The sequence below is a fragment of the Balaenoptera physalus genome (assembly GCF_965194825.1).
Source record: "Balaenoptera physalus genome assembly, chromosome: 2".
Taxonomy (NCBI): Eukaryota; Metazoa; Chordata; class Mammalia; order Artiodactyla; family Balaenopteridae; genus Balaenoptera; species Balaenoptera physalus.
The window spans coordinates 1,039,045-1,062,893 of NC_138883.1; the positions used below are offsets into that span (position 1 = coordinate 1,039,045).

Below are 23,849 nucleotides of genomic sequence, written 5' to 3' on the forward strand. Positions count from 1 at the left end.
CTTTCCATTTCTTTTTAATTTAATTTATTTTTGGCTGCGTTGGGTCTTCGTTGCTGCGTGCAGGCTTTCTCTAGTTGCGGAGAGCGGGGGCTGCTCTTCGTTGTGGTGCGCGGGCTCTCGAGCGTAGGCTCAACAGTTGTGGCGCACGGGCTTAGTTGCTCCGTGGCATGTGGGATCTTCCCGGACCAGGGCACGAACCCGTATCCCCTGCATTGGCAGGCGGATTCTTAACTACTGAGCCACCACGGAAATCCCTCCTTTCGACTTTTGTGATTTCATTTCTTACAGGTAAACCTGAAGCCCCTGGAGGGACGCGCAGTCCAGGGAGCACAGGCGCCGGGCTTCCCTCCCCGACCCCGTCCTCTCCCCCTCCCCCACCCCGTCCTCTCCCCCTCCCCCACCCCGTCCTCTCCCCCTCCCCCACCCCGTCCTCTCCCCCTCCCCCACCCCGTCCTCTCCCCCTCCCCCACCCCGTCCTCTCCCCCTCCCCCACCCCGTCCTCTCCGGCCCTACCAGCCCCACCCTCCGGAGGCCAGCGCAGGCGCACTGGGGCCGCGCGCGGAGACCTGGGAGCCGCCGGGGGCGGGGCGGCCGAGGGCGCGGGCCCAACGGCCAACGCGGCCGCGCGGGAACTCGGGCGCCAGGCCCCGCCCATGGTTTGAACCAGAGGCTCCGCCCCAGCGCCCGGCCAATCAGCGGGCGGGGCGGCCGGCGCCACGGTGAGCCATTGTGGGCGCTGCGCGGCACCGCCCCCGGCGGCCCCTCCCCGGCGGCTCCGCCCTTCCCGGCGGCCCCTCCCTCGGCGGTGGCGCGGGCGGCGCGGACGCGGGCTGCCAGGTGAGCTTCTCGGCGGGGACCGGGCCTTTGTGCGGCGGCGGGGTTCCCGGGAGGGCTCGGCGTGGTCGGGGACCCTGGGAGCCTGTGGGGTCCTTGGGGGGCGGCCTGGGGCGGGGGACCCGGAGGGCTGAGGACAGCCTGGGGAGTTGGGGGTGGCTGGGGGTAGTCCGGGGGAGGGGGCGGCTTGGGGGTCCGGGGGCGCGTCGGAGAAGGGGGCGCAGTCGCAATGACCGGCGCCCCCCGCCAGCTCGACGAGTGACCGGCCTCCTGGGGTTCCCCCTCTGCTGCCGCAGACTAAACTTTGGCTGTTCCGCACCATTTCAAGTCAAAAGTAATATATAGCCTTGCCTTTAACCTAATTGGGGGCTCTTTTTAAGAGGAGAAACAGTTACGATGGGTCTGTTGGGCTCCTCCGCAGGGAAGTCCCTACATTGTCTTCTTACCTGTGACTTGGAAGGGGTCAGTGCAGGCCCTCCTGCTCCTCCTGGTTCCCACGAAGACCCTCCTGGGAGACCTGTAGGGACCCTGGGGAGCCACTTGTCTGGCCGACTTGGATTTACAGCCCTGACCACAGTGCCACCAAGTTGCCGCTCCTCTGTCACTCATCCATCCCTCATTCTACGCCTCCTTCCACCCACCGGTCGATCCTTCCATCCATCATCCACCCATCTACCCACCCGTCCACCAATCCATCATCCATTCGTCCATCCTTTTATCCACCCATCTGTCCATGTTTCTAGGTTTCCTTCCTAATCTGCATTCCTTGTAGAGCGAGGAGTGGGTGGTGAGTGTTAGCGATGAAACACTTGAATTTCATCCTAGGTCCTTTTAGCAGAACTGGGATTTGCAATACTATACTGCCTTCCAGAAATGGCCCCCGGCCAGGGGCACCTTTCTCTGGAACCCCGGAGGGCAGGGCTGCCTCCCTGTAGTAGGCTGCATGCCTGCGAGTGTTCAGTTTGGGTTCTTTTACTTTGTGTCTCAGTTTTAATTGCTTTGAAAAGGAATGTTAAGGATATTTTGCAATAGCTTCCCTCCCCATACTGTAGGAGACCCAGCTTCTCTCTAAGCTGGTCAAGGGGGTATCAGGGAGCAAGGAATGCCAGCCTTGGGTGGCCTGAAGCTGGCGCTCTGTCTGCTTCCCCTGCAGGCTGGCCTAAGCTGCCCAGTCCAGTGGAGACAGACATCAGGGAGGGGAGCAGGATGTGGGGGGAGGAGGACTCCCAGGCCCTGGCTGCTAAGGGAGCTGTCTTCAGTGGGCTCCTTGTTCCGCCACATCCTGCTGCAGTCAGAGGACTGGGAGAAGTACCAGGCACTCACTTCCACAAGTCAGAGGCAAGCGCAGCTCTACATTTTCAAAAGCTTATTGTCCCCAAAGCAGGATTCCCAGGAAAAGCATCCACCAGGTAACTGTTTGCTGGGAGAAGCTGTGGTCCAAGTAGAGGGTTTCCCTCTGCTGGAAATCGCCGTGTTTCCTCTTGTGGGGCCCTGTGTTGCTTACACAGAACAGCCAGACTGAGTTTACTGTTATGTTAAAATGAGCCAAAGAAGATACTGTCCGCTTACAAAATTAAGTTAAATATTATATGAACTTCCTACATACAATTGCTCTTTATTTTCAAGTTTCACCATGTATTATAATTAAAGTAGAAATTCAGAATAAAAAAATCAGTTACGACCTTTTTTTTTTTCTTTTTTTTGGAGAGAGAGAATGACAGGTTTTATCTTGGAAGGAGGGCTGGAAGTTTCCCTCGACTTGCTAGGAGAACATATTCCCAGGCAGAGAAGGTTTGTGTATTTTATTCCAAGTAACAAAAGTACTTGAGGGAATTCCCTGGAGGTCCAGTGGTTAGGACTCTGCGCTTTCACTGCTGTGCGCCCGGGTTCAGTCCCTGGTCGGGGAACTAAGATCTCACAAGCTGCACGGCACAGCCAAAAAAAAAAAGTACTTGAAAACAACTTTTTAGTGCTAGCTTATGAAAGCTGCAGACAGGCGATAGTGGAGGGGTGACCGCCACACAACTCAGAGGCAGCCTTCTCAAAATTTTGTTTTGCCTGCTCTGCCTTCAGTTTTCTTTGATGAGTATTTCAAAGCCAATCTGATAGTGAGACAGAAACTGAGAGTGTTCATGTTGATTTGCCTTAGAAACCTGAAACTCACGAGAGTGCTTGGCCGTGGCTGAAGGTCATGGTGACGAGTCTATCCCCAGCGCCCCCAGCCCTGCTGCTCTGGATCTGGGGATCTGCATTTTCCACCGGCTCTTGGGATGGTGGCCACGTGGCGTGAGAGCTGCTCAGGAACGGGGACCTGGCTGTGACTGGGGTCCCCTCTGCTGGGAGTGCTCGGGGTGGGCGGGTGCAGTGCCCCCCCTATCTTCACCGCCACGTGGAACTCCTGACCTGTCTGTCCGTCTTCATGTTCCTCTGTCCGGCCTGCGCCTGGTCTGGAGGAGGTCTGAGGGCGGTGCTGTGCGGCCACGGGGGTCAACCCTGGCGGCCGGCTGTCCGGGGATGTTGGAGGGTTTTGTGTGGCACATGCTAACTGTGGGGACTCGGTAGGCCTCGGGTGTTTAACCAGCTATGTGGCGAGACGACTGTGGAGGTGACGGAGGTGGCTAATGCCTAACATTTTTTTGTTCAGCACTCAGTGGTGAGTCAGGCTCTGCGGTTAGGACAGCCTCGGAGGCGTAGGGCCTTGTGTCACCCCGTGTTGGAAGGGTTCAGTGCCCTCCGGCCACAATCACTGCTGGGCAGGGAGCTGTGCTCCACCAGGCCAGCCTAGGGGTTCTGGGTCCCCACCTCTGCCCTGAGCATCTCTCAGGGTCCCTTCTGAACCGTGCTCTGTTCTGACTTTGTCCCAGACACAGATGTCTAAGGAGGGGGAACCCTCGCAGGCCACCTTCTGAGATCATCGTGACCCCACCCACTCACCCAGCCTCTGGGTGGCGGGCACTGTCCACGGGCTGCCCCCTTCCGTAGATGTAAGTCGGCCAGCATCTTCTTTGTGGAGTGTGGCACAAATTAACAGTCGCTTAGGCTTTGGAACGTTTGTGGGGAGTAGTTTGGGCTGACTTGGAGCCTGTATGTGTTCTGGCCTGCCCATTGGGGCGCCGGGGGGGGCAGTATCTAAGGTATTTAGATTTAATGTGGTAGCCACCCCCATCACATTGGTTATTGATGCATTTTTGTTTACTATGAAGGTATAATTTGATGCAGTGAAACGAACAGATGTTAGTTGTGCAGTTCAGTGAATTCTGACAAATGCATCCTCTCGTGTGACCCAGGCGCCCATCTGGAGGGGCTGTATTCCCACCGTCCCAGGGAGTTCCCGCCAGTCGTGACTCATCAGTGGCAACAACTTGGGTTAGCTTTGCCTGTTCAGTGAGTTCATATACATAGCAGTACGGTCCCTGTGTTCCTGTTCTTGCTTTGTTACTCATATTCACGTGGTGTTTTGAGATCCATCGTGGCGTGTCCTTGCGTCTCATGGTGGGTTTTGTTTGCCAAGTGGTGTCCCGTTGTCAGATACACCACACTTCACCCATTCAGCTGGCTGATTTTCAGTCTTAAGTAATGTTATGTCGGGTGGTGAAACCGGCTGGTGGGGGGGCCCGAGCAGGCAGAAGTGCTGTGTGGGGTGGGAGGGGTAGGGATGTGGTCGGGGAGGGTCTAGCTGGGGCTGGGACCGTCGGTGAAGCGCAGGGGGAGCTCCCTAGCAGCTGTGACACATCAGTGCAGGAGAAATGGCGGAGGGAGAATTGGTTCCTCCTTCCTTGAAGGCAGCTTGGTAAAGTCGCGCTGCCCCTCGCCCTGCAGATGCACTGAGGAGTCAGTGCTGGAGCTATGAGGGCCGCCTCCACCCGCCTGGAAGGCTGGGAGGGCAGAGCCCTGGGTAAGCCGTCAGTATGATCAGGGCGTTGTATGTTGGGACAGACTCGCGGCTGTCAGAAGTGGTGGTAAAGTTCTGAGTAACAGGGAAGGTGTGGTGAGCAAGGAAAGCAGGACTTGCCGAGACTCAAACACGCAGAGGAGAACATGCTCGGGAAGCGCTGGGAGCCGGCGTGATGACTGCTTCCCGAGTGTCTTTGTCTTGTGCTTTCTGCTTCTTTCCCGATTATCTGCAGTGACTGTGGAGGTGAACGAAGGCTGCCTCGCGAGGAGAGCAGAGGCTGTTTATTCCAAGCTGCTGCGGCCAGGGAGCCGCCGCCACCACTACCACCACCGGGCTGAGCAGGGACTCGGGCAGCAGGGGAGAGGGGGCTCGGGGGTCCTGATGGGGGCTGCGGGGCTGGGGAAGCTGGACGGCCGGCGAGACCTGGGCACCACTGTGATGGCTGGGGCACGTCTGGTTTTCTCCGGTTGGTCCTCAGTCGGAAGCGAGCGCAAAGACCGTGGAAGCCGTGGGTTACTGATCAAGCCAGGCCATTGGGGGGGATGTCACAGGGCAGTGGTGGGGCTTCCTGGGCTGTCGCTAGAGATGGGGGTCTGACTTCTTGCAGGTCTGGCGCGGAGGGAGCGGGCTGCTTCCTGGGCTGGTTCCTGTGATGGTGGCTGGGTGTCCCAGGCGGATCGGGTGTCATCGCTGTGTCCCTTCCGTCTCTCAGAGCGAATAGCCGTAAGCCTGCCCTCTGCCCTTCTTTCCTGGCAGTGCTGCCCCAGGTATTGACTACACCGAGCTGCAGCCGGCCCTGAGCTCAGCCCCCGGGGCTCCCCCTGGGTTGACCACTCGTGAATTCGTGGGCTGGGCGTTCTGAGGACCCCTCGAGGAAAGGGAGGTGGGGTCCCAGGGTTTCCTGGCTGTGGGTCAGCTCTGGTCTCCGGCCCGACCCCGCCAGCCTGAGTGGCCGCTGACCTGAGCTGCATGGGGCCCGTGGAGGGTGGCTCGACTTCCTCTGTCGGTAAACTCAGGCTTAATTGTGTTATTCGAGGGAGTTTGGTTTGGGCCTTAGATAATCTTTTTTTTTTTTTTTTTTTTTTGGCCACGCTGCAGGGCTTATGGGATCTTAGTTCCCTGACCAGGAATGGAACCTGGGCCCTTGGTGGTGAAAGCGCGGAGTCTTAACCACTGGACCACCAGGGAAGTCCCTGGGCCCTAAATTAAATTGGTCGCTGTGCAGAGTCAGGATTTTAGGTTTGGTCGAAAAGATGCTAAAAGCCAGAGGTGATTAACTTGCCACAGAGGAACCCTTGAAACTTAATTTTTTTCACCCCAACACAGGGTGTCTCTTTATAGACATAATTCATATGAATTATAAATTAATTATAGTTAATTATAAATTAATTTATATTATAAATAAATTACGTCTTTATTGACATAATTTATAGTAATTCTCAATATGCTTAGACAATTTAAGCCAGTGACTTTTACACAAGTAACTGGGGGGGAAAAGACTGTAAAAGTTGAATTTGTAGCCAAGACAAAAAACCTGAATCCCTTATTACTAGAAGTCACTGAAGTATTTTTCCTGTATTTTGGTGGTAAGCTGCTGCTTTTGTAAACGCAAGTTCGTGTGCCGGATGCACACTGAGGCCAAACAAACTGAAACACCAGAGTCTGGAGCAGAGAAAGGTGTATTGCAGGCCCTGCACGGAGACGAGGTGGCTCCTGCCCGGAAAAGCCTCGAGCTCCCCCGAAGGTTTCGGCAAAGCATTTTTAAAGGCTGGGCGAGGGAAGGGGCGGGGGTGGGGGGGGTGGTCGCAGGGTACGCGATCAGGTCGTGCACGATTTTCTGATTGGCTGATGCTGAGGGAACAGGGCGCTGTCACAGGGGTTCGCAGGACCAGTCCTCAGGCTCCGGGAGGCCTGGGGCTGCGCGCTCGCTCCTGGCCATCAAGTGGTTAACGTCTTCCATTTGGTGGGGGAGGTTTTCACATCTGCAAAACAACTTCAGGAAATGTGCATCAATTACTATCATCTGGGTACTTCGGAGAGGAGCTAAAGCAGAGGCTGTGGGGGAAGGCCTGTACCGGGAAGGCCCCCATGGTGTCCTGCCCGGTTGCACTGTCATTCACTTAAAGACAGTTAATAAGCGGGTGTGTGCAAGTGTTACGATTGGCTGTGGCCTCGGGGTTATGTTGATAAGTTAGACCTGTTTGCTGTTCTGGGGAAATTAGTCTTGAGGGGAATGAGCTATAGTCACTTAGTTTTTAAACTTTTTGTTTTGAAATATCAATAGTTACGGGTCCAGGGGCGGTTGTAAAGAAGCGTCCTGGAGGTGCATCCTCGCCCTGCCGCCCAGCGTGGGCGTCTGCGTGAGATGCCCAGACACGCATCCCCACCAGGAAACTGGCTTCCGAGCAACCACAGAGCTGATTCGTGTGTGTGTGTGTGTGTGTGTGTGAGTGTGCGTGCGTGCGCGCTTATGTGCGGTTCTGTGCAGTCGGAGCTCACGTAGCACTTCCTGGACCCCCCACCGTGGTCCCCACACGGAGCCATGTCCTCGCCCCAGAGAGCCCCTTGGGCTCACCCTTGGCCGCGCACCCATCTGTCGTGTTAGGGTCCTTACAGAGGTGGAGACTGCCCTGGGCAGCCTTCTGAGATTGGCTTTCTCGCTCTGCATGACCCCCTTGAGACCCATCCGAGTCCCCCAGCCACTGGTCACTCCTCCGTGCTGTGTGCTGGCACCTGAGTGGCAGCCTCTCCCGGCTTGAAGGGCTTGGTTTCCAGTATGGGGCTCTTATGAGTGGAGCTGCTGTGGACATTCTTGTACATATTTTTGTACAAACATTGGTTTTCATTTCTTTGGGATAAATGCCCAAGAAGTCACTTTTAAAAAGTTTTTTAAATGTTAAATACACAGGAGGTGAGAGCTGCGACCTTGAAAGGAGATTCAGACGACAGGGGACATTTTTCCGTCTGTGTAAGGCTGCGGCTGGCGGGGCTGGGGGCAGGTGGGGGCAGGGCCGCTTCTTCCTTCACCACAGAGCTTCCCATCAGCCGGTCAGCACAGGCGCTGCCACCCGGTCCCAGAGCCCCTGGCCACGCCGCAGTCATAGGCCAGCAGCAGCCACAGGGGGCCACGGGATGGTTTTGGTTTTCTTTAAAGAAGGAAATCCAAAAATTAGCATATTTAAAAGATTCTAACTCTCTTGGGACTTCCCTGGTTGGCACAGTGGTTAGGAATCCGCCTGCCAACGCAGGGGACACGGGTTCGAGCCCTGGTCCAGGAAGATCCCACATGCCGCAGAGCAACTAAGCCCGTGCGCCACAACTACTGAGCCTGTGCTCTAGAGCCCGTGAGCCACAACTACTAAGCCTGCGTGCCACATCTACTGAAGCCCGCGCGCCTAGAGCCCGTGCTCCGCAACAAGAGAAGCCACCGCGATGAGAAGCCCGCGCACTGCAATAAAGAGTAGCCCCTGCTCGCCGCAACTAGAGAAAAGCCCGCACCCAGCAGTGAAGACCCAATGCAGCCATAAATAAATAAATTTACTAAAAAAAAAAAATTCTAACCCTCTTGATGGATAACTCAAATGGATTATCTGAAATAAAAATGTTTATCTACTTTATGAACTTGAAAAGAGAGACAGTTCATGCGTTATAACTTAACTTTGTGCTTGGAAGGACAGACCTCGCCAGGGTGCTTGTGGGGGGAATGCTGGGGCCCTTTCTTGCTCCGCTTTTTAATTCCCCGAAGGTCTCCCAACTTGGAGTCTGTTCAGAGGGACAGCTTCCTTGTACTTTTGCCTCTGGGAGCTGAGGTGCAGCGAGCTGGCTGCATCCGATTGGCATCGGCCCGGGTGAGGCCCAGGAACCAGCCAGCAGCGTCACGCCGTGGTGCTGGTGCGGAGTCCACTCTGAGTGATGCCGCCTGGGTGGCCGTAGGCTGCCCCAAGCCCTGGTGAGGACCCCGCCCCTGGGCCTGGGCCTTCCAGACACGGAGGGAGGGGAGGAGTTGGAAGCCGGGCGGGTGGCCTAGTCGAGCAGGCAGAGCCCAGCCTGGCGGAGCCCGCCCTTGGCGGGAGAGCGCTCGTCCCGGCTTGCTCCGCCAGTGCCCCGGGGGCTCCCTGCAGGTCCGGCATCTCCCCTGAAACTTCTGGGGCACAGCTTTTCAGGGGGGCTGTGTGGCACGCGTGGGGGCCCCCTGCTGGTGAAAGCACTGAGGAGCCTGCGCCTGCGTGCAGGAACGGCTGTTGGTGGCCAGGACCCCTCAGTCAGCCGGCTGCGCGTCACTCAGCCCGCCAGCGCCAGCGACCAGCGAGCCGAGGCCCCCGTCCTGCCCGCGGCCCCCGTGCTGTGCCCAAACTCCTCCCTCCCAGGCGCCAACACTCGGAAAGTCGGTGTTCCCGTTCAGCCGAGCTCTTTAAAATGCATTTATGCTATTTTTGGTCCATTTATTATTTTTTTAAATTTATTTTATTTATTTTTGGCTGCGTTGGGTCTTTGTTGCTGCGCGCGTGCTTTCTCTAGTTGCGGTGAGCAGGGGCTACTCTTCATTGTGGTGCGCAGGCTTCATTGCGGTGGCTTCTCTTGTTGCGGAGCACGGGCTCTAGGGCCCGCGGCCTTTAGTAGTTGTGGCTCGCGGGCTCTAGAGTGCAGGCTCAGTAGTTGTGGTGCACGGGCTTAGTTGCTCCGCGGCATGTGGGATCTTCCCGGACCAGGGCTCGAACCCTTGTCTCCTGCACTGGCAGGCAGATTCTTAACCGCTGCGCCACAAGGGAAGCCCCATTTATCTTTTCTGATGGAGACGGTTGCGCTGCGATTTAGAGGTGGCGTCTAGAACAGCCTTTACAGGGTCTCTGTGTCTGGGCTTGAGCCAGAGGCGCGCAGGGGCTGCAGCCGCCTGGAGTTGCCCCTCAGCCCCGTCCCGCGCCCCTGTCTGCGTGGGTCACTCCTGACGTTGAGACTGAACCTGGGGCGGGGTCTGCGGGGACCCGGAAGTGGGCTCAACGGCATCTTTCTCGGTTTCCGCAGGGCACGATGTTTGCGCGAGGGCTGAAGAGGAAGTGCGCGGAGGACGAGGAGGCCGCGCCCGCGTACAGTCTGCAGCGCCAGTCGCTCCTGGACATGTCGCTGGTCAAGCTCCAGCTGTGCCACATGCTGGTGGAGCCCAACCTGTGCCGTTCGGTCCTCATCGCCAACACGGTCCGGCAGATCCAAGAGGAGATGACCCAGGACGGGAGCTGGTGCGTGCCGGTGCCCCAGACCGCGGGGCGGGCGTCACGCGACCGCCTGGTGTCCACGGAGATCCTGTGCCGCTCGGCGCGGGAGGGGGCGCGCCCAGCCCCTGACCCCGGAGACCCGGCCTCTGAGCTCCAAGTGGTCCCAGCAGCGCAGGCTCCCGGGGCCCCTCCCGGTGGCGTTTGGGACGGGGACGGTCCTCGAGAAAACAGAGGAAGCTTTCACAAGTCGCTCGATCAGATATTTGAGACACTGGAGAGTCAAAGCCCCGGTGCGGTGCAGGAGCTGTTTTCCGACGTGGACGGCTCCTACTACGACCTGGACGCCGTGCTGACCGGCATGGTGGGCGGTGCCAAGTCGGGCCAGGACGGGCTGGAGGCCTTCGCCGCCACGGCCGCCCCGTCCCCCAGTGCCGGCTGCAAGTCGGACCTGGGCGAGCTGGACCACGTGGTGGAGATCCTGGTGGAGACCTGAGCCGCGGCCGCGGCACACAGCAGATGTGTTTGCGAGGCCCACGAAAGCAGCCGGCGCGCTGGGGGTGTGGGTGCCCGCTGCCCTGCAGCCGGGGCTGGCCTCTGGTTTGTCTGCGATTAGGAGACCGACCCAGAACAGCATCCGGTCCGCCCGCTCCCCCCTCTCTCCCTCCCTCCCAGGGCTGGGCTGCTTTCCCGCAGGCCGGTCATCGCGGCTGCCCTGGGCCCTCGTCTGTGTCCTGCTACAGCCCCGCTGGAGGATGCCAGCCCCCTTCCGCATCCAGCCTCATCCAACTTTAGATAGGTGAATTTTCTAAAATTAAGTTTTATATGTTTTGGGCAATATTTTGTCTTAAGATATATTTTTAAACTTTTAATACTTTTATCACTTTAGATTTTTTTAGCTATTTTCTTAAAAATATATTTTTTCTATAAACATTCTCTGCTGCTACATTAGAAACTTTTATAACCTAAACAGTTGCAGTTGGTGTATTTCATTTTTTTTAAGGTTTAACACACACTGTTCTTTTTCCAACAAGCGTCACTGCCCTGAGTCTGCAGTGTCCACACATTGTGATTTCCACTTTAGACTCGGGTGTGAGCCTTGCCCATACCCACTGCTGCGGTCAGAGCGAGGTCAGAGTTGAAGGCCTTGCACGGTGGTGCCTTTACCAGATCTGCTGTGCGAGCCACGTCTCAGTTAGACTTCAGTGTAGATTTTGGAGGGTTTTATTTATGCCTATTTATGTATAAGTGTCTTCAGAGCCGACGGTCAGGTACGGTCTACCTGGAGATCATGCGCGCCCTGAGGTGTCTTGGGCGGTGCCTCCAGAGGGTCTGTGACTCGGGGCCCCTCCTGCGCGGGTTCCCAGCACAGCTGACCTTCCTCCCGAAGATGCTGCCCTCCGCGTGCCCCTGCCTGGCCGGGCTGCTGGACCCGCGTCAGCAGGGCCAGTGTGCCAGTGTGTTTGGGGAAGGCGCGTGTCCGTGCACCACTGGATTGGAGAGTGGTGGCATAAATTTAAGTCTAGGGTTAAAGAAGTCTGTACACATGTCATCTGTGGGCCCTCGATCTTGAGGGTCGTTGACGGTGGGGTTGGCTGGGTGGTGTGTGTGCCCTGTGACCCTGCCCCAGGCACCGAGACCGCCCGCGACTTTTAGATCTTTTTCACTTGTTTGCAAGTGAGACTGCACTCTCTCTGCACACCCACCCCACGTTTCCCGTTTCTCGTGCTTTTTCTTCCTTCTCCAGCCCTTAGCCAAAAAGGGTTGTTTTCTTTTGCGCATATGTCATTCTTAGTGTCAGTGGTGTGCACCTCATTTTATTAAATTATCCAACAAAGTGGAAATGTGTTGTCAATTATCTACCATGTCGTAGTCCTCGAGTGGGTCTTTTTACCCTAGTTGAGCTCAGCCAGATTATCTAAGGGAGACTGTGGGGCTGCGAAGGGATTCCCCGTGGGTTGTTGACAGGCAGGCGGTGGGACGACTTCATCATCTGACCTCGCAGGGCTCTGAGGCAACTCTCCCCACCCCAGCTCTTGTGGCAGAAGACAGGTGAGGGACAGCGCCCTTGGATTTGGGCCGATGGTGGGAGCCTAGCCTGGTCAGGAAGCTGTGGGTGAGAGGCACGCTGTGGCTCTCAACATCCAAGGGTTGCTTCCTTCAGAGTTTGAAAGTATTTCCTTGTGGAAAGTAGCTTAAGTATGTTTTATAAGCAACAAACCTAAAGCGGTATTTTGTGTCTTTATGGCATTTCTATCTTTTTAAAACATTTGCTCAGTTTCAGGGTAGCTACAGTGTCTTATCTGGCAGCCTTCCGCAGTATGATACAGGCAGGGCTCAGGGTGGGGAGCGGGCAGCGCCTATAGCCAGGCTTCGGCTTTAGGGTCCCCATGCCCTGAGAGGCTGAGACCCCAGCCTCCTTTCTGCCCCTGCGAGTGACCCCTCCTTCCTCCCTTTGCTCCTCGGGTTCTTTCCAGCCACCCACTCGTTTCCGCAGCTCCCTTGAGGTGCTGATGGCCTAGACGTCCCGGGCAGGGCGAGGTAGGGCCCCGCTGGACACCGATTCCTCTGGAAGCATCAGAGTTTTCCAGAGAGGAGCAGAGGCAGGTGGCCAGTTGCTGACGATGGATTTGAATTGAATATGGAAGTGCGGGGCGGGGCGGGGCTTTAAACCCCCGTGTGCGTGTGGTCACGTGTCTGTAAACTTTGGAAAAGGAAGGCTGCTGCCTTCACCCCACCACCTCTCCTGGGCTGGTCCTGGGCTCCGGGTAAGGAAGCTGGGTTTGTGGGGAGCGAGTCATGGTGTGTGTTTGCAGTTGCTTCTGAGCACAGCTGAGCTCCGGCCAGCTCCTCCCCCGGAAGGACTTGGAATTCGCTCGCTGCTGTCCGCAGGGCCCGATGTCCCCGGAGCACGTGGAGGGAGGAGGGGAAGTGGGGTTTCGTGGAGGGAGGCAGCAGCCAGGCCTCGAAAGGAAAGACTGCGGAGGGGTTCCCAGCCCTGAGGACAGCCCAAGGGACAAGCCTTGGCCAGCGGCGGGTCCTCACACTGAGACTTCTGCACCGTCGCTAATAAACATACATCGGCCTATCTTTGCGGACAGTAAGCGAGACGAGATGATCATCACACGAGAAGGTGATGAAAACGCTCGTAGGCAATGCAGCTTGAAGTACTGAGATGTGTCAGGCAGTGATGAATCCCAGTTCTGTTACTTTTCTGGAGTTTGTGAATTCCACTCTAAGCACTGCTTGCGTTGCTTCCCTCCATATTTTGACGTTGTATTTTCCGCGTCATTCATTTTTAGAAGAAACGTTGTCACGTGTCCTCCTGGCTGTCTGTTGCTTCCTCCCCCATGTGGCTGGTTCCTGGGCTGGCCGACTCCAACACTGGGTCCCTGGGCATCTCTCGGCTTCCGTCTGTGTGGTCACTCAGGACCCCTTCCCTAGCGTGGAGGCATCAGGGAAGCCAGGCTCCTTTTTACACAATGGCCAAGGTCTCTCCAGGCCTGTGTCTCTGAACCCAGCTCTGTGACGCTGATTGAGACTTGGTGGCAGAAACCCCAGAGTGCCCGCCAGAGGGGCTTTCTCTCTGCTCTCCGACCCCCACTTCTGCGAGAGCTGCCTCTGCTCGGGGGGGATTTCTTGCAGCTCTGCCCCTCACGCCTGGGCTGGAGGATGGGCCCAGACCTGCCCGCCGCTGGCGCTGCTCGGGACTGGACCCTGCTGGCCCAGCGTGGAGCTGACAGTCTCCTCGCTCGCCGCTGGGGTGATGAGAGCGGCTGTGGGCCTCTTCTGTTGCCTAACTTCAGTACGTATTTTAGACTTCCTTGTAGTCTTAACCGTGTTCATTTTCAACCACGGTTTGGTAGCTGATTGATTGGGCTTGTTCTGCTCAGGGTGGGAGTGACCGCCTCCTACACCCTGTACGTCTGAATCAGGTGACCAGTCAGCACTTAACCGTGTGCCAGCCTGTCTCTCCCAATTCAAGAAGCCCCCTCCTCAAGCACATGGGCTGGACATGAGGACACAGAATCAGAGGCAGACTTGATGTCTGATTAGACGGGGAGTGAGGGGGAGGGGAGCAGTGGTTTCTGGCTTGAGGAGCTGGGTGGGTGGCGGAAGAGCAGAGCGGGGTCGGGGAAGAGTTCGGATTTGGGGCCTGTGGAGTCTGGGACTCCCGTGAGGAGCAGCTGGAGACCCAGCTGGACGCTGGGCCGGCGAGGGGAGGGGAGAGCTCGGCTTGCAGCCAGGGGGCAGGGAGGGCAGCTGTGAGGACAGTAAAATGACAGCATCTGAGTTTGAATCTCGGGGGGGAGGCAGAATGGCATATTTTGGGTTGTCACGTCTAACTTTAACCAAAGGCTGGGAAACGATGGCACGGCCCAGGTGATCTCTGCCGGTGGGGTCCCGGGAGACCCCAGAGTGGATGCTCCCCTTTGACGGAAGCAGCATGGCAGAAAGCAGTTTCCAAATTCCCACCTCTTTCTGGCTGAAAATGGAAATTAGGCAGATTTCCCAAACATACAGCCCCCCAAAATCTGTTACCTCTTAACAAAGGCTCAGATCCACAGGTGGTCTGTGGAGTGGCCGAGGGTGCTGGGGTGCAGGTGACAGCCAGCCACCTCCTTCTCCCATGTGACAGGTGACATCTGCTGGTCACTGTGACCCCACTTGGCCTCTGTCTGGGTCTGACACCTCCATCGATGGAGCTGGCGTCTGAGGCTGCCCCCGGCTGTGGTCTCCCAGACTCGACAGTGGCCTTGGAGGGACAGTGACACCGGGGTCCTGCTGTGCGTGTGCCGGGCCCCGCCAGCCTTCAATCCCCAGGCCTCCCTGAGGCACTGGAAGGGCTGCCTGCCAGGGTTTCCAGCACCAGTCCCCACAGAGCCGGTGATTCAGCAAGAACACAGCTTGTCCAGGCTGTTGTTATTTAATAAAATTTTACAAAAGTCAGTGCCAACTGCTGGGCTCTGCGGTCATAAGGGGTTCTCTCAGCTGAATCCTGCCGGCAGGCAGACATCACCACTGGGTAGGCACCCAGGCACCGGGCAGGCGAGCACACTTGCTTTGCGGAAACAGCACCTACCCTTGTGAGTGCCCTGCCACGTGGACACCCAGGCCAGGGGCCAGTGTGGCAGCAACGCACGCAGGGCCTCCCGGGTCCCTGAACGGCTGCTCCCGGTGACAGACAGTTCCAGCCACGTGCGAAGCCACCCTGGGGTCCCAGGCAGCCAGGCCTGGGGTCCCGCACAGGTGCCCTCAGAGGCTGGCAACACCTTCCCGGGGGAGGGTCCCTGGAGCCAGGCTGGGGTGGGGCTCCTGGGGACCCGGGTGCCCCCTTCCTGGTGACTGGCTCTGCCGAGGGGCACACCCCCCATCAAAGCGTCAGCCCTGATATGGACCACCCCTCCACCAAATAGCTCTGGTTTCCAGTACCAAACCAAACCGGTAAGAAACCGTAAAATCCCTCATCAAGACACAAAGTCCTCCCGCTTTAGCAAACGTCACTGTTAAACAATGTCATCTTTAGGTTACGAGGAGTGAAAATCTTCTTTTTCCTTGGAATTGTGATGTATTGCCCATTTCCGCGTACGGGGGTCTTGAGGAAGAGGCTGTATGTGATCAGCCTGCCCTGTCTGCCGCCCGGCGTCCCTGAGAGCTGGCAAGAGAGGAGGGACAGGTCGGGGAGAGCACGCGCGCCCCCAGAGACGCCCCCGGCCGCCCGCGCCTGCCCTGGGCCCCCGGCCCGTCTCTGGCGGCGTCTCCTTCCCCTCATCTTGCGCCCCTCCCCACGTGCTGCCACCACAGAGGCGCGCGGGGACAGAAGCCACAGCTTCTCCCGGAGCAAACGGGACTTCGCCGTGAGCAGGGCCCGCTCTGCCCCGGGGCCGTGTCGGCCTCCTGTCCTCCTCCCACCCGGCCGGTGGCCCCAGGGACATTCCCAACGAACGGCCGCGCTGCGGGCCCCGCAGGGGCTGCCCGGGGTGGGGGTGGGGTGCTTGCTGGGGACGTTTCTGTCTTGCTGCTCTAAGACGGCCCCAGGCACATGCCTCTAGAAGGTTCCGCCTCCTGCCCCGCGGTTTCGCAGAGCAGAGGGGTGGCCCCTGTGCCCGTCTCCCGCCAGCCGGGCGGCGCCAACTCACACCGGAGCCCCTTCCCTCCACGCCCTCCTGCCGCCCCAGCTCCGGATCAGGCCCTTGGCCTCAGCGCCCCCTGCGTGGCACCCCACACTCCACGCTGTGCCGTCCCGCCTTCTCCCTGGGGGCGGGGGGCGCGCAGAGCCAGCTCCACATCCGGGCAGCACGGGGTCCTGGGGCGCGGGGGTGGGGACGCGCCCCGCGGGAGCTGGGCTGCTTACGGCGCACCCCTCCCAACACGTGGTCCCAGGGTGGGCGGGAGACCCGGTTCCCGGAAGAGGCTTTTCCTCCAGAGGGGCTGCAGGACGGAGGCCGCCTGCCTTCCTCCCGCCTGCCGCCCCTCTGACTCTCACGAGCCCATGAGAGTTAAAGGATCGAAGCGACTGGAACCCGAGACCCAGGCCCCAGGCGTCCCGGGCGCTCACCTTGGTCTGGATCAGGGCTGTGCAGCGGTGCAGGCGGAAGCCGAGCTCTTCGGGCTCGTGGAGGCCAGGGTCTCCCAGAGTGCGGCCCGGGCCCTCCGAAAGGCTCTGAGGAAGTAAACCAGTGTCAGCAGAGGGAAGGAAGATTAAAAGGTCGTTTTCTCCCGTTTTCCTTTTTTCACCTGGGCCCTGCGGCACGTCTCCCTGGAAAATGGCAACGTGGCCCCGACTCGGGCTCCGCTGGGGGCTGCCAGCCGCCCACCCCGGCTCACGCGGCCCTCCGGCCAAGGACCGCGGTGCCCTTCTCAGCCGAGGTCCTCGCCGCCTCTCCTCCCCCGTCCCCCCACTGTCTCCCTCCCGCGGAGACTCACCAGCCGGGTCACTCTCCAGCCCCGCAGGCCCCCTCCAGGCCAGTGTGGCCACGGCCACCATCCCTGTGCCCCCGTGTTCACCGGGGCCTGCCTGCCAGCCCCTTCTGTGTTTTCCACTTTTGAAAATTTCCATAATACTTAAAAAATGGAAAGAGACCTTTGCCAACTTGGTGCCTGAAAGACGACCATCCTTACAATTTGCGTTTCTTTGATGACTCACGAGCCCTATGGCGTGTAAGTGGCTGTGAGTTGGGTCTCAGTGAGACACGTGGCCTCTGGCCGTGGCCTTCCCGAGCGCGTCCCCGGCCACCGCTCTGCTCCGGCTTGGCTGGCGGTGGACCCCACACCTCCCCTGCACCCCCGCCTGCGACCCTCACAGTGAGCCGGCCCCGCCGGAGCCCCGGCCCCCAAGCCCACTGCCTCCAGTAGCACCTGTGGCGTGTCTGCGCCCTGCGGCCCCCAGCGGAGTGCGCTGCTACATCACTGCGCTGCTAGGGCACCTCCTTCACCAGGCGCCGAGGGCAGGGCTGCGCCTGACGGCCCGTCGAGGAGCTGCCGGAGCCAGACGAGGGCGCCCTGGCTCGCCCTTCCCGCCTTCTGAGACGGCAGCATCCCGGCTGCAGGTGCGCGCCCGACCCCTGCCCCGTCCAGGAGCAGCGCACAGCGTGGCTGGCAGAGATGCTCAAGGTCCAGCCGGCCCCCAGGAGCCCACCTCCACCCAGGTCATTTCACCTTCTGAGCAGCGTCTATTCCGAGAACAAGAAGGAAGTTTTCCCGGCAACGGGACTCGCTCCAGAGGCATCGGGAAGTCATCACGGTCCTGGTGTTCTGAAGAGCTCTCCAGAGTTTTCTGGATTCAGAACTGGAAAAGAGCGGCATTAATTACAAACTAGCCCAGAAGGCCTTCAGAAGGGAGGCAAAGAGGGCACCTGACCCTTCAGAACTCTGACAACAGAGCCCCGGCTTCTCACCACTTTGTTCGTTTACTCAAGCATCTACTGTCCTGCAAGTGCCCAGCACTGCCCCCTCCTCCCGGCTTTATTTCTCTCCACAGAGCACAGCCCTGGCCTGAATGACCAATTTCACCATCCCGTGTCTCCTCCGAGGGCAGAAGCTCTGGGAGGCCAGATATTCCGCAGTCTTGTTTCCTGATGATCTCAGGTGCCTAGAACCATGCCAGGTACCACAGAGATGTCCAGAAACTGAGAGGAGCAGATGCCCTGAGGGATAAACACGAGTGTGAGCCGCAGCCCCGCCCTGCTGCTCAGCCTGGCCTCCAGGAGAGGAGGCGTGGCAGGCGCGCAAATGGCTACAGGGAGACAGACTCGACAAGTGCCGAGTCGCTTCCAGACCACCCCAGAGTAACCCTGACCCTCTGTGTCACCACAGCGTCCAGCCCGGCCCGGTCCCGACACTCAGGACCACCTGTGCCTGCGGGTGCCCCAGGATCACACGGCCCGCCTTCTGCCCTGGACCACGACCTGGGGAAGCAGCATGCCCAGAGGGCACACCAGCCACCTGGGCTGTCCTGGTCATCCAGGCTCTGGCTTCTGTCCCCAGGCCTCTGCTGGGGTGGGCGGAGAGTGCTCTGGGCAGGCGCTGGCTGGGACCCCAGCTCGGACCCCCGCCAGAGCCTAGGAGAGCCCACCTGCAGAGCTGTCTGACAAAGTCTCCGCCTGCCCGCCTGCCCGGCAGCGCACAGGGACCAGGGAAGTCAGCCCCCACACACCTCCACCTCCTCCCTCTGCGGCCTGGGTCCAGCAGGTCCCAGCCTGCTCAGCCGCTATTTCATCCATTCGAGCTAAACTGGTTTTTCACTCAGTGCTCAGTGAAAGGGTGTCTTAGAAAATGGCCATCCACAAACAAGTGCCTTTGCGATCTCCCTTAGGGACCTTGCCCTGGGAGTGTCAGCCTTGCTGGCAGCCCCAGGAGCAGCGGTGGGCTGACCCTGTGGTGGGCCTAGAATGTCTCCAGGGCGCTGGGGTGTCTCCAGGGTACTAGGGGGTCACTCGGTCCAGTCCCCCAGGAGCCCCTGTGCCCGCCACCCAAGCCCACTGGTCCCTCCCTCACCCCCAGCACTCTCACCAAGACCCGAGGAGCTGGCACTCCCTGGCCCACTTTGCTCCGGGTGAGCTGGTGGGGGGCGAGGGGGGGGCTGGACATGGTTCCAAAAGGAGGAGCCGCTGCACCTGTGCCACCCGGTCCTTCGACCCTTGGACCACAGGTGGCGGAACCTCGGGAGGGACAAAGCTCTCTATAGAGGTAAAAACGGAAGACCCCATGCGTCCACCATATCAACCAAAGGCATAAATGCGGAGCTGCCAGAAGAAATGTGAGTACCAATTCAAGTTCATTACCACAGTTTATGCACAGATTCAAGGCCAAGTTTTTCTTCATTGCTTGTTTCTAAGAAATGGTCGAAGGTGGAAACATCTTCAGTTGCCTGTGGGACTGGTACTTCTTGAAAAGCGAACCTAAAAATCTTCTCATAGTTGACAATAGGCTGAAAAAGAAGAATTAGGAGAAATACACACATCATGTCACCTTATTCCAAATTTATAATTTTGGTACAAATGAAATTTGTAAATGATTAGATACCGTTGCTGCTACTAAAACATGACATGTTTGTTCTTAAAAATCACTGCACTGTGCATTGTGCAGTGGAAACCAGTGTGTGTGGAAAAGTGTGATTAGGGGACAATAGTCATAAACTTCATCAGTGGCACATGGAAAAAAGATATGCACACAATAAAAATGTGAGCACTGTTTCCCACGTGTTAATTGGTTGAGAAATCCATTCCTATTACAATAAACATGGCCCTTCCTGGAAAAGAGGTTTGCAGGTTGTGAATTAGTGTGAAGTGCTGGAAGGTGGGTTGTCTGACGTCAGGGTGGGTGTTGGTAGACCGAGGTGGCTGGGAGAGGTGGGCGTGTGCGTGGTGTATATTCACATGGGCCTCAGTTCAGCAGGTGTGGTTTTCTGCATTCACCTGGGGTTTCCTGCAAAGTTCACATTATGCTTCAATTGTTCCCGATACAATAATCGCATTGGAAGACAGTCCTGTCTTCAAAACAAGCATTAAAGCAGAGCTAACTGTACGAAGACTGGATCTTGTCAGAGGTCCTGGTTTAGAAAACAAACGGTCCATCCTTAGAACCAGCACATCGTCTCCTCCCTTGTCTGTCTCACTTTCGGTGTTCGGGGGAAACCGTTTGGGAAGAGAAGGCAGAGAAAGAGGAGGCTGAGAGGAAGCCACACTGAAGGGAAACCCTGGAGGTCAGGGCAGGAAGGGTGGGCGGAGCAAGGGGGCGAGTCCTGGGCTCTCCAGGCCACCTCCAGTGCCCGGTCAGTGCACGCACACTGAAATGTGACTCTTGGTGAGGTTTTCTAAATAAGTAGATTGACAACTCAGATGAAATGCTCTTTCACCCCATGCCCTAAACTGGGGCCAGGAAAACACAGCCTGGTTGATGGAGAGTGGGCAGACGCTCCCCTCAGGAAGGTGGAGGGAAAGGAAGGCGGGGGTGGGATGAAGGCCCGGAGAGAAGCAGACCCCCTCCCTGGCCAGCCCACCAAAACATAGGAGACACTTCCTGTGCAACATGGCAAAGACGAGTACTTTAGAAGTACCTCAGAAGGTGTGATGGCGCTGGTTCCTGTCACCCCAGGTCCACCCTGGTGAGATTGGCGAGAACCACGCTCCTCCTGGGCAGAAATGGTTCTCGGCGGCTGAGGTTCTGTGGGCCTCTCCGGGAGCTCAAAGGACTGAGAGAATTGTTCAGACCTGGCTGAGGATTCCCGAAAGCCTTCAAACTCCCCCCAGGCACCGCTGTGTTCCCCTAGGTCTGGACCACTGGCGGAGGCAGACAAGCCCTCTCCGCTGCGCCCAGAGATCCTGGCTTCCCCATCGCCATCCGGCGGGGGAAGGAGGGAGCGGGGACTCGCCCACTCGACAGCGTCACCGCTCTGTCTCCCAGGTGCCGAGCCTGCACCGCTGTCTTTAGAAACCTGGCAGAAGGAAACCCCGCCTGCTTGCTCTGCGAGGTCACTCAGAAACGCGCAGCGAGGGGGCATGTGGCCAGGTGCTCCCCCCAGCTCCCGCTGGCCTTGCATGTTGGTGCCGCCAAGCCCGCATAGACGCGATGGGAAGATGTTCAGGAGACATGCACACTGCTGTGCGCGAGCTGCCCGGGGCTGGACAGGGCCCGAGGGGGTTGCCTGCTCGCCCACTGCCCAGCAGCTGCCGGCGGCTCCCTCGGGAGTACGGATGGCCTGGTGTGGGTCCACTGTCGCTGTGGAACGGACACAGACCGCATACACAGCCTGGTCACCCAGGGAAAAGTGACCGGAGCCGCTGCCCGGCTTCTTCCTCCACGCGTCTGGGCGAACGGTCCAGCACAGGGGCGTGTCCTAGAGACCAACCAGGTGCTGGGGCTCAGCACTGCCTGGGAGGGTGGACGAACTGCGGGGTCCTGCCTCGGCCGCGGTGGGCAGGGGTCTGCGAGGCCCAGTCTGGCAGAGCCGGGGAGAGTCCGGGCGCCCGCGGGAGGGCGGCGCCCGGGGGTCCCCGAGAGTTGGGTCGGGGGCTCGGGTAGTCCCCTCGCGGGGCGGGCGGGGGTCCGAGGCGGCCGCTGAGGACCACGATCGGGCCTGGCCTACGGCTCCCGAGGGGCGGACTTGGGGCGCGCTGGGGCCCCGGCGTCGGGCTCGGGCCCGCACCCACCTCGGCCACGTCTCCGCCTCCGCCCGCGGGCGCAGCAGGCTGCCGGGGGTCTCCTCGGCCTGCGCCGGAAAGTTGCCCGGCAACGACGCGCGACTGTGCAGCTTCCGTCGTCTGCCGCCCTGGCGTCAGTGCGCCGGCGCCGCGCGGGGCGTGGCAGCGCCAGGCCCCGCCCCCGCGCCAGCGACGTTCTGTGCGCGGAGGGAACGGACTGGCCTGCTGGGACCCGTCACCGCCGCGCCTCTCAGCCGCCGCGCGAAGAGGCTCTGGTTAATTAGACGACTCCTCGTGCTGCCACCCAACGTGGAGCGGGCGCCCTACACTCCCCGCGGCCGGGAGTGAGCAGGCGCGTGTTGCCGCCAACGTCCTTCCCCCCGACCCCGGCGCCCAGCTGCAGCCCTCCGACCCGGGCCGCCCTGGATGCCCTCTCGTGCCCCTGCCCCGCCGCAGTGGGGATGTCTGTAGCTGTGCCATCTGTCTTGCCAAATCCTGAATCCCCAGAAGCTAGTACTTCCAAGCGTGGGTCTCCTGGCAGGCAGGAGCGGGGGCGCGACCCCGTCCCTATCGGGTCCCACGTAGTGCCCTGATTCTCGGCCTGGTCACCAGCCAGCCCCAAGGCAGAGCAGGGCCAGTCTGGGCCATGGACCACCAGCCCCTCCTGCTGCCACCTGCCCCAGGACAAGGGGCACTCATGGGCTAGCCCTGCCCTCCTGCTAGCTCCCTTCCCAGGCGCTCCAGGCCTTTCCCCATCTGCCTAAATCAGCCCTCCACAGATGCGGCCATCAGGCCCCGGCTGAAGCCCTGATGCATACGCGGTCTCCCAGTCTACCTCCGTGCTCAGATTTCTCCACCCTGGGACCTCCTGGGGATCTCCCTGGGCCCTGTCCGGTTTGCATGAATCACCTGCTCTCTTAATGGTCCTTCACAGCTAAGCTACCGAAAATTTCAATTTTAAAAATTACCAGATGAGATCGTTCTCTGAACCCTGGACCGTAGCCATCTGCCCCGTCCCCTGCTTCCCGAGGGGCACAACGGCCAGCAGTGCAGTGTTGGAGCAATGCAGTCAGACTGCCCAGTGCTGGGCAGACACCGGGGTGACCCTGCAGGAAGGTGACCAGACACCGGCTCTCTCCTGCCTCGACGTCACCCAGGGAGAGCGGTCCCGTGCTGTCCACCCACTGCTCGGACCCCCTCATCCACTGTCCTTGCCATCCTTACAGTCCAGGGGCTGGAAAGGGGTAGGAGGGGTGTTGTCCTCGTGTCCCGGTGAGGAAACTGACGCCCAGGCACGAAGGCCTGAGTAAGAAGTGTTGCTGGGGCTGGAGCCGGCTTTCCAGACCCTCGGCAGCTCCCCACGCGCTGTCTGGACCTCAGTGAAGAGTGAGGATGGCACTGTGACCCTCAGGGGACAGAATGAGGTGACCCGAAAAGACACAGGCCCGCGGGTGGGTTGCTCTGCGTTATGTGGTGTGGTAGCTGAGTAAAGCCTCCTGCAGGAGCCCCTGCTGATCCCCAGAACCTGTGAATTTGACGTCTTACAAGGCAGAAGGGACTCTACAGACATGATCAAGTTACGCCTCTCACGATGGGAAGAGGGTCCCGGGTTACGCCGTTGAATTCGATGTAATCCCAAGGGTCCTTACAAGAGGGAGGAGGGAGGGTCAGAGTCTGAGAAAGAAGATGGCAGGACGGAAGCAGAGGTCAGAGTGATGCAGGGCCACCAACCAAGGAGCGCAGGTGGCCTCGGAAGCTGAAGAAGGCCAGGACATGGATCTGCCCTGAAACAGATCCCCGGGAGGAATGCAGCCCTGCTGACACCCGGAACTGTAAGGGAATAAATGAGAGTTGGTTTAAGCCACTGCCTCTGCGTGTGTGTGTGTGTGTGAGTGTGGTTACACCTGGCTGACCCCTGGCTACCCCTCTAAGGAGGTGCTGCCTTGGGGGAGCCAAGACTCAGAGGAGGCAGCAGAGGTGACCCCGACATTGGGTGCCATGCCCTGGACGCAGGAGTGGGTGGGGGAAGCCCAAGGAGCTGACAGGTGGCCCCTGGCTCCTCAGGCCGGCATCTGGGGGCTCTGGGCATGACGTGGGCAGAAGCCGAGGGCCAGGCCTCCAGGCGGGTGGGCAGGGCAGGCAGCTGTTGAAGTTTAAAAGGCTTCACGTGCTGGGGGAGACTGGCCAGAGGGGGCAGGTCCCCATTAAAGTGGGGGCGCAGGGCACACAAGCCACGACTCCCCGAGGTGCTGTGCGGGGTGGGCACAGTGT

General features: G+C 59.2%; 2 protein-coding genes across 9 annotated transcripts; one reads left to right on the forward strand and one right to left on the reverse strand.

Moving 5' to 3' along the window:
- Positions 1-735: 735 nt before the first annotated feature.
- On the forward strand, positions 736-13,264 carry CDCA4 (cell division cycle associated 4). 8 transcript variants are annotated; one of them, XM_082450840.1, is made up of 5 exons: positions 781-837; positions 5,337-5,452; positions 5,828-7,543; positions 7,638-7,697; positions 9,752-13,264. In XM_082450840.1, exons 3-5 carry the CDS (start codon positions 7,517-7,519, stop codon positions 10,430-10,432), a joined length of 768 nt encoding a protein of 255 aa, XP_082306966.1. In that variant the 5' UTR covers positions 781-837; positions 5,337-5,452; positions 5,828-7,516; the 3' UTR covers positions 10,433-13,264. The 8 variants fall into 8 exon arrangements, with proteins under 8 accessions (XP_082306967.1, XP_082306966.1, XP_082306968.1 ...); XM_082450845.1 differs by lacking the exon at positions 5,828-7,543 and having other exon boundaries at positions 786-837; XM_082450839.1 differs by lacking the exons at positions 781-837; positions 5,828-7,543 and adding an exon at positions 5,127-5,237.
- A 1,580-nt stretch (positions 13,265-14,844) lies between these two features.
- CLBA1 (clathrin binding box of aftiphilin containing 1) lies at positions 14,845-21,694 on the reverse strand. The gene is given in 7 exon segments (XM_082450846.1): positions 14,845-15,592; positions 16,496-16,600; positions 17,596-17,725; positions 19,221-19,366; positions 20,495-20,989; positions 20,991-21,156; positions 21,588-21,694. Coding segments are annotated over 6 exon segments (1,080 nt in total). The 5' UTR covers positions 21,030-21,156; positions 21,588-21,694; the 3' UTR covers positions 14,845-15,427.
- Between the last annotated feature and the right edge of the window lie 2,155 nt (positions 21,695-23,849).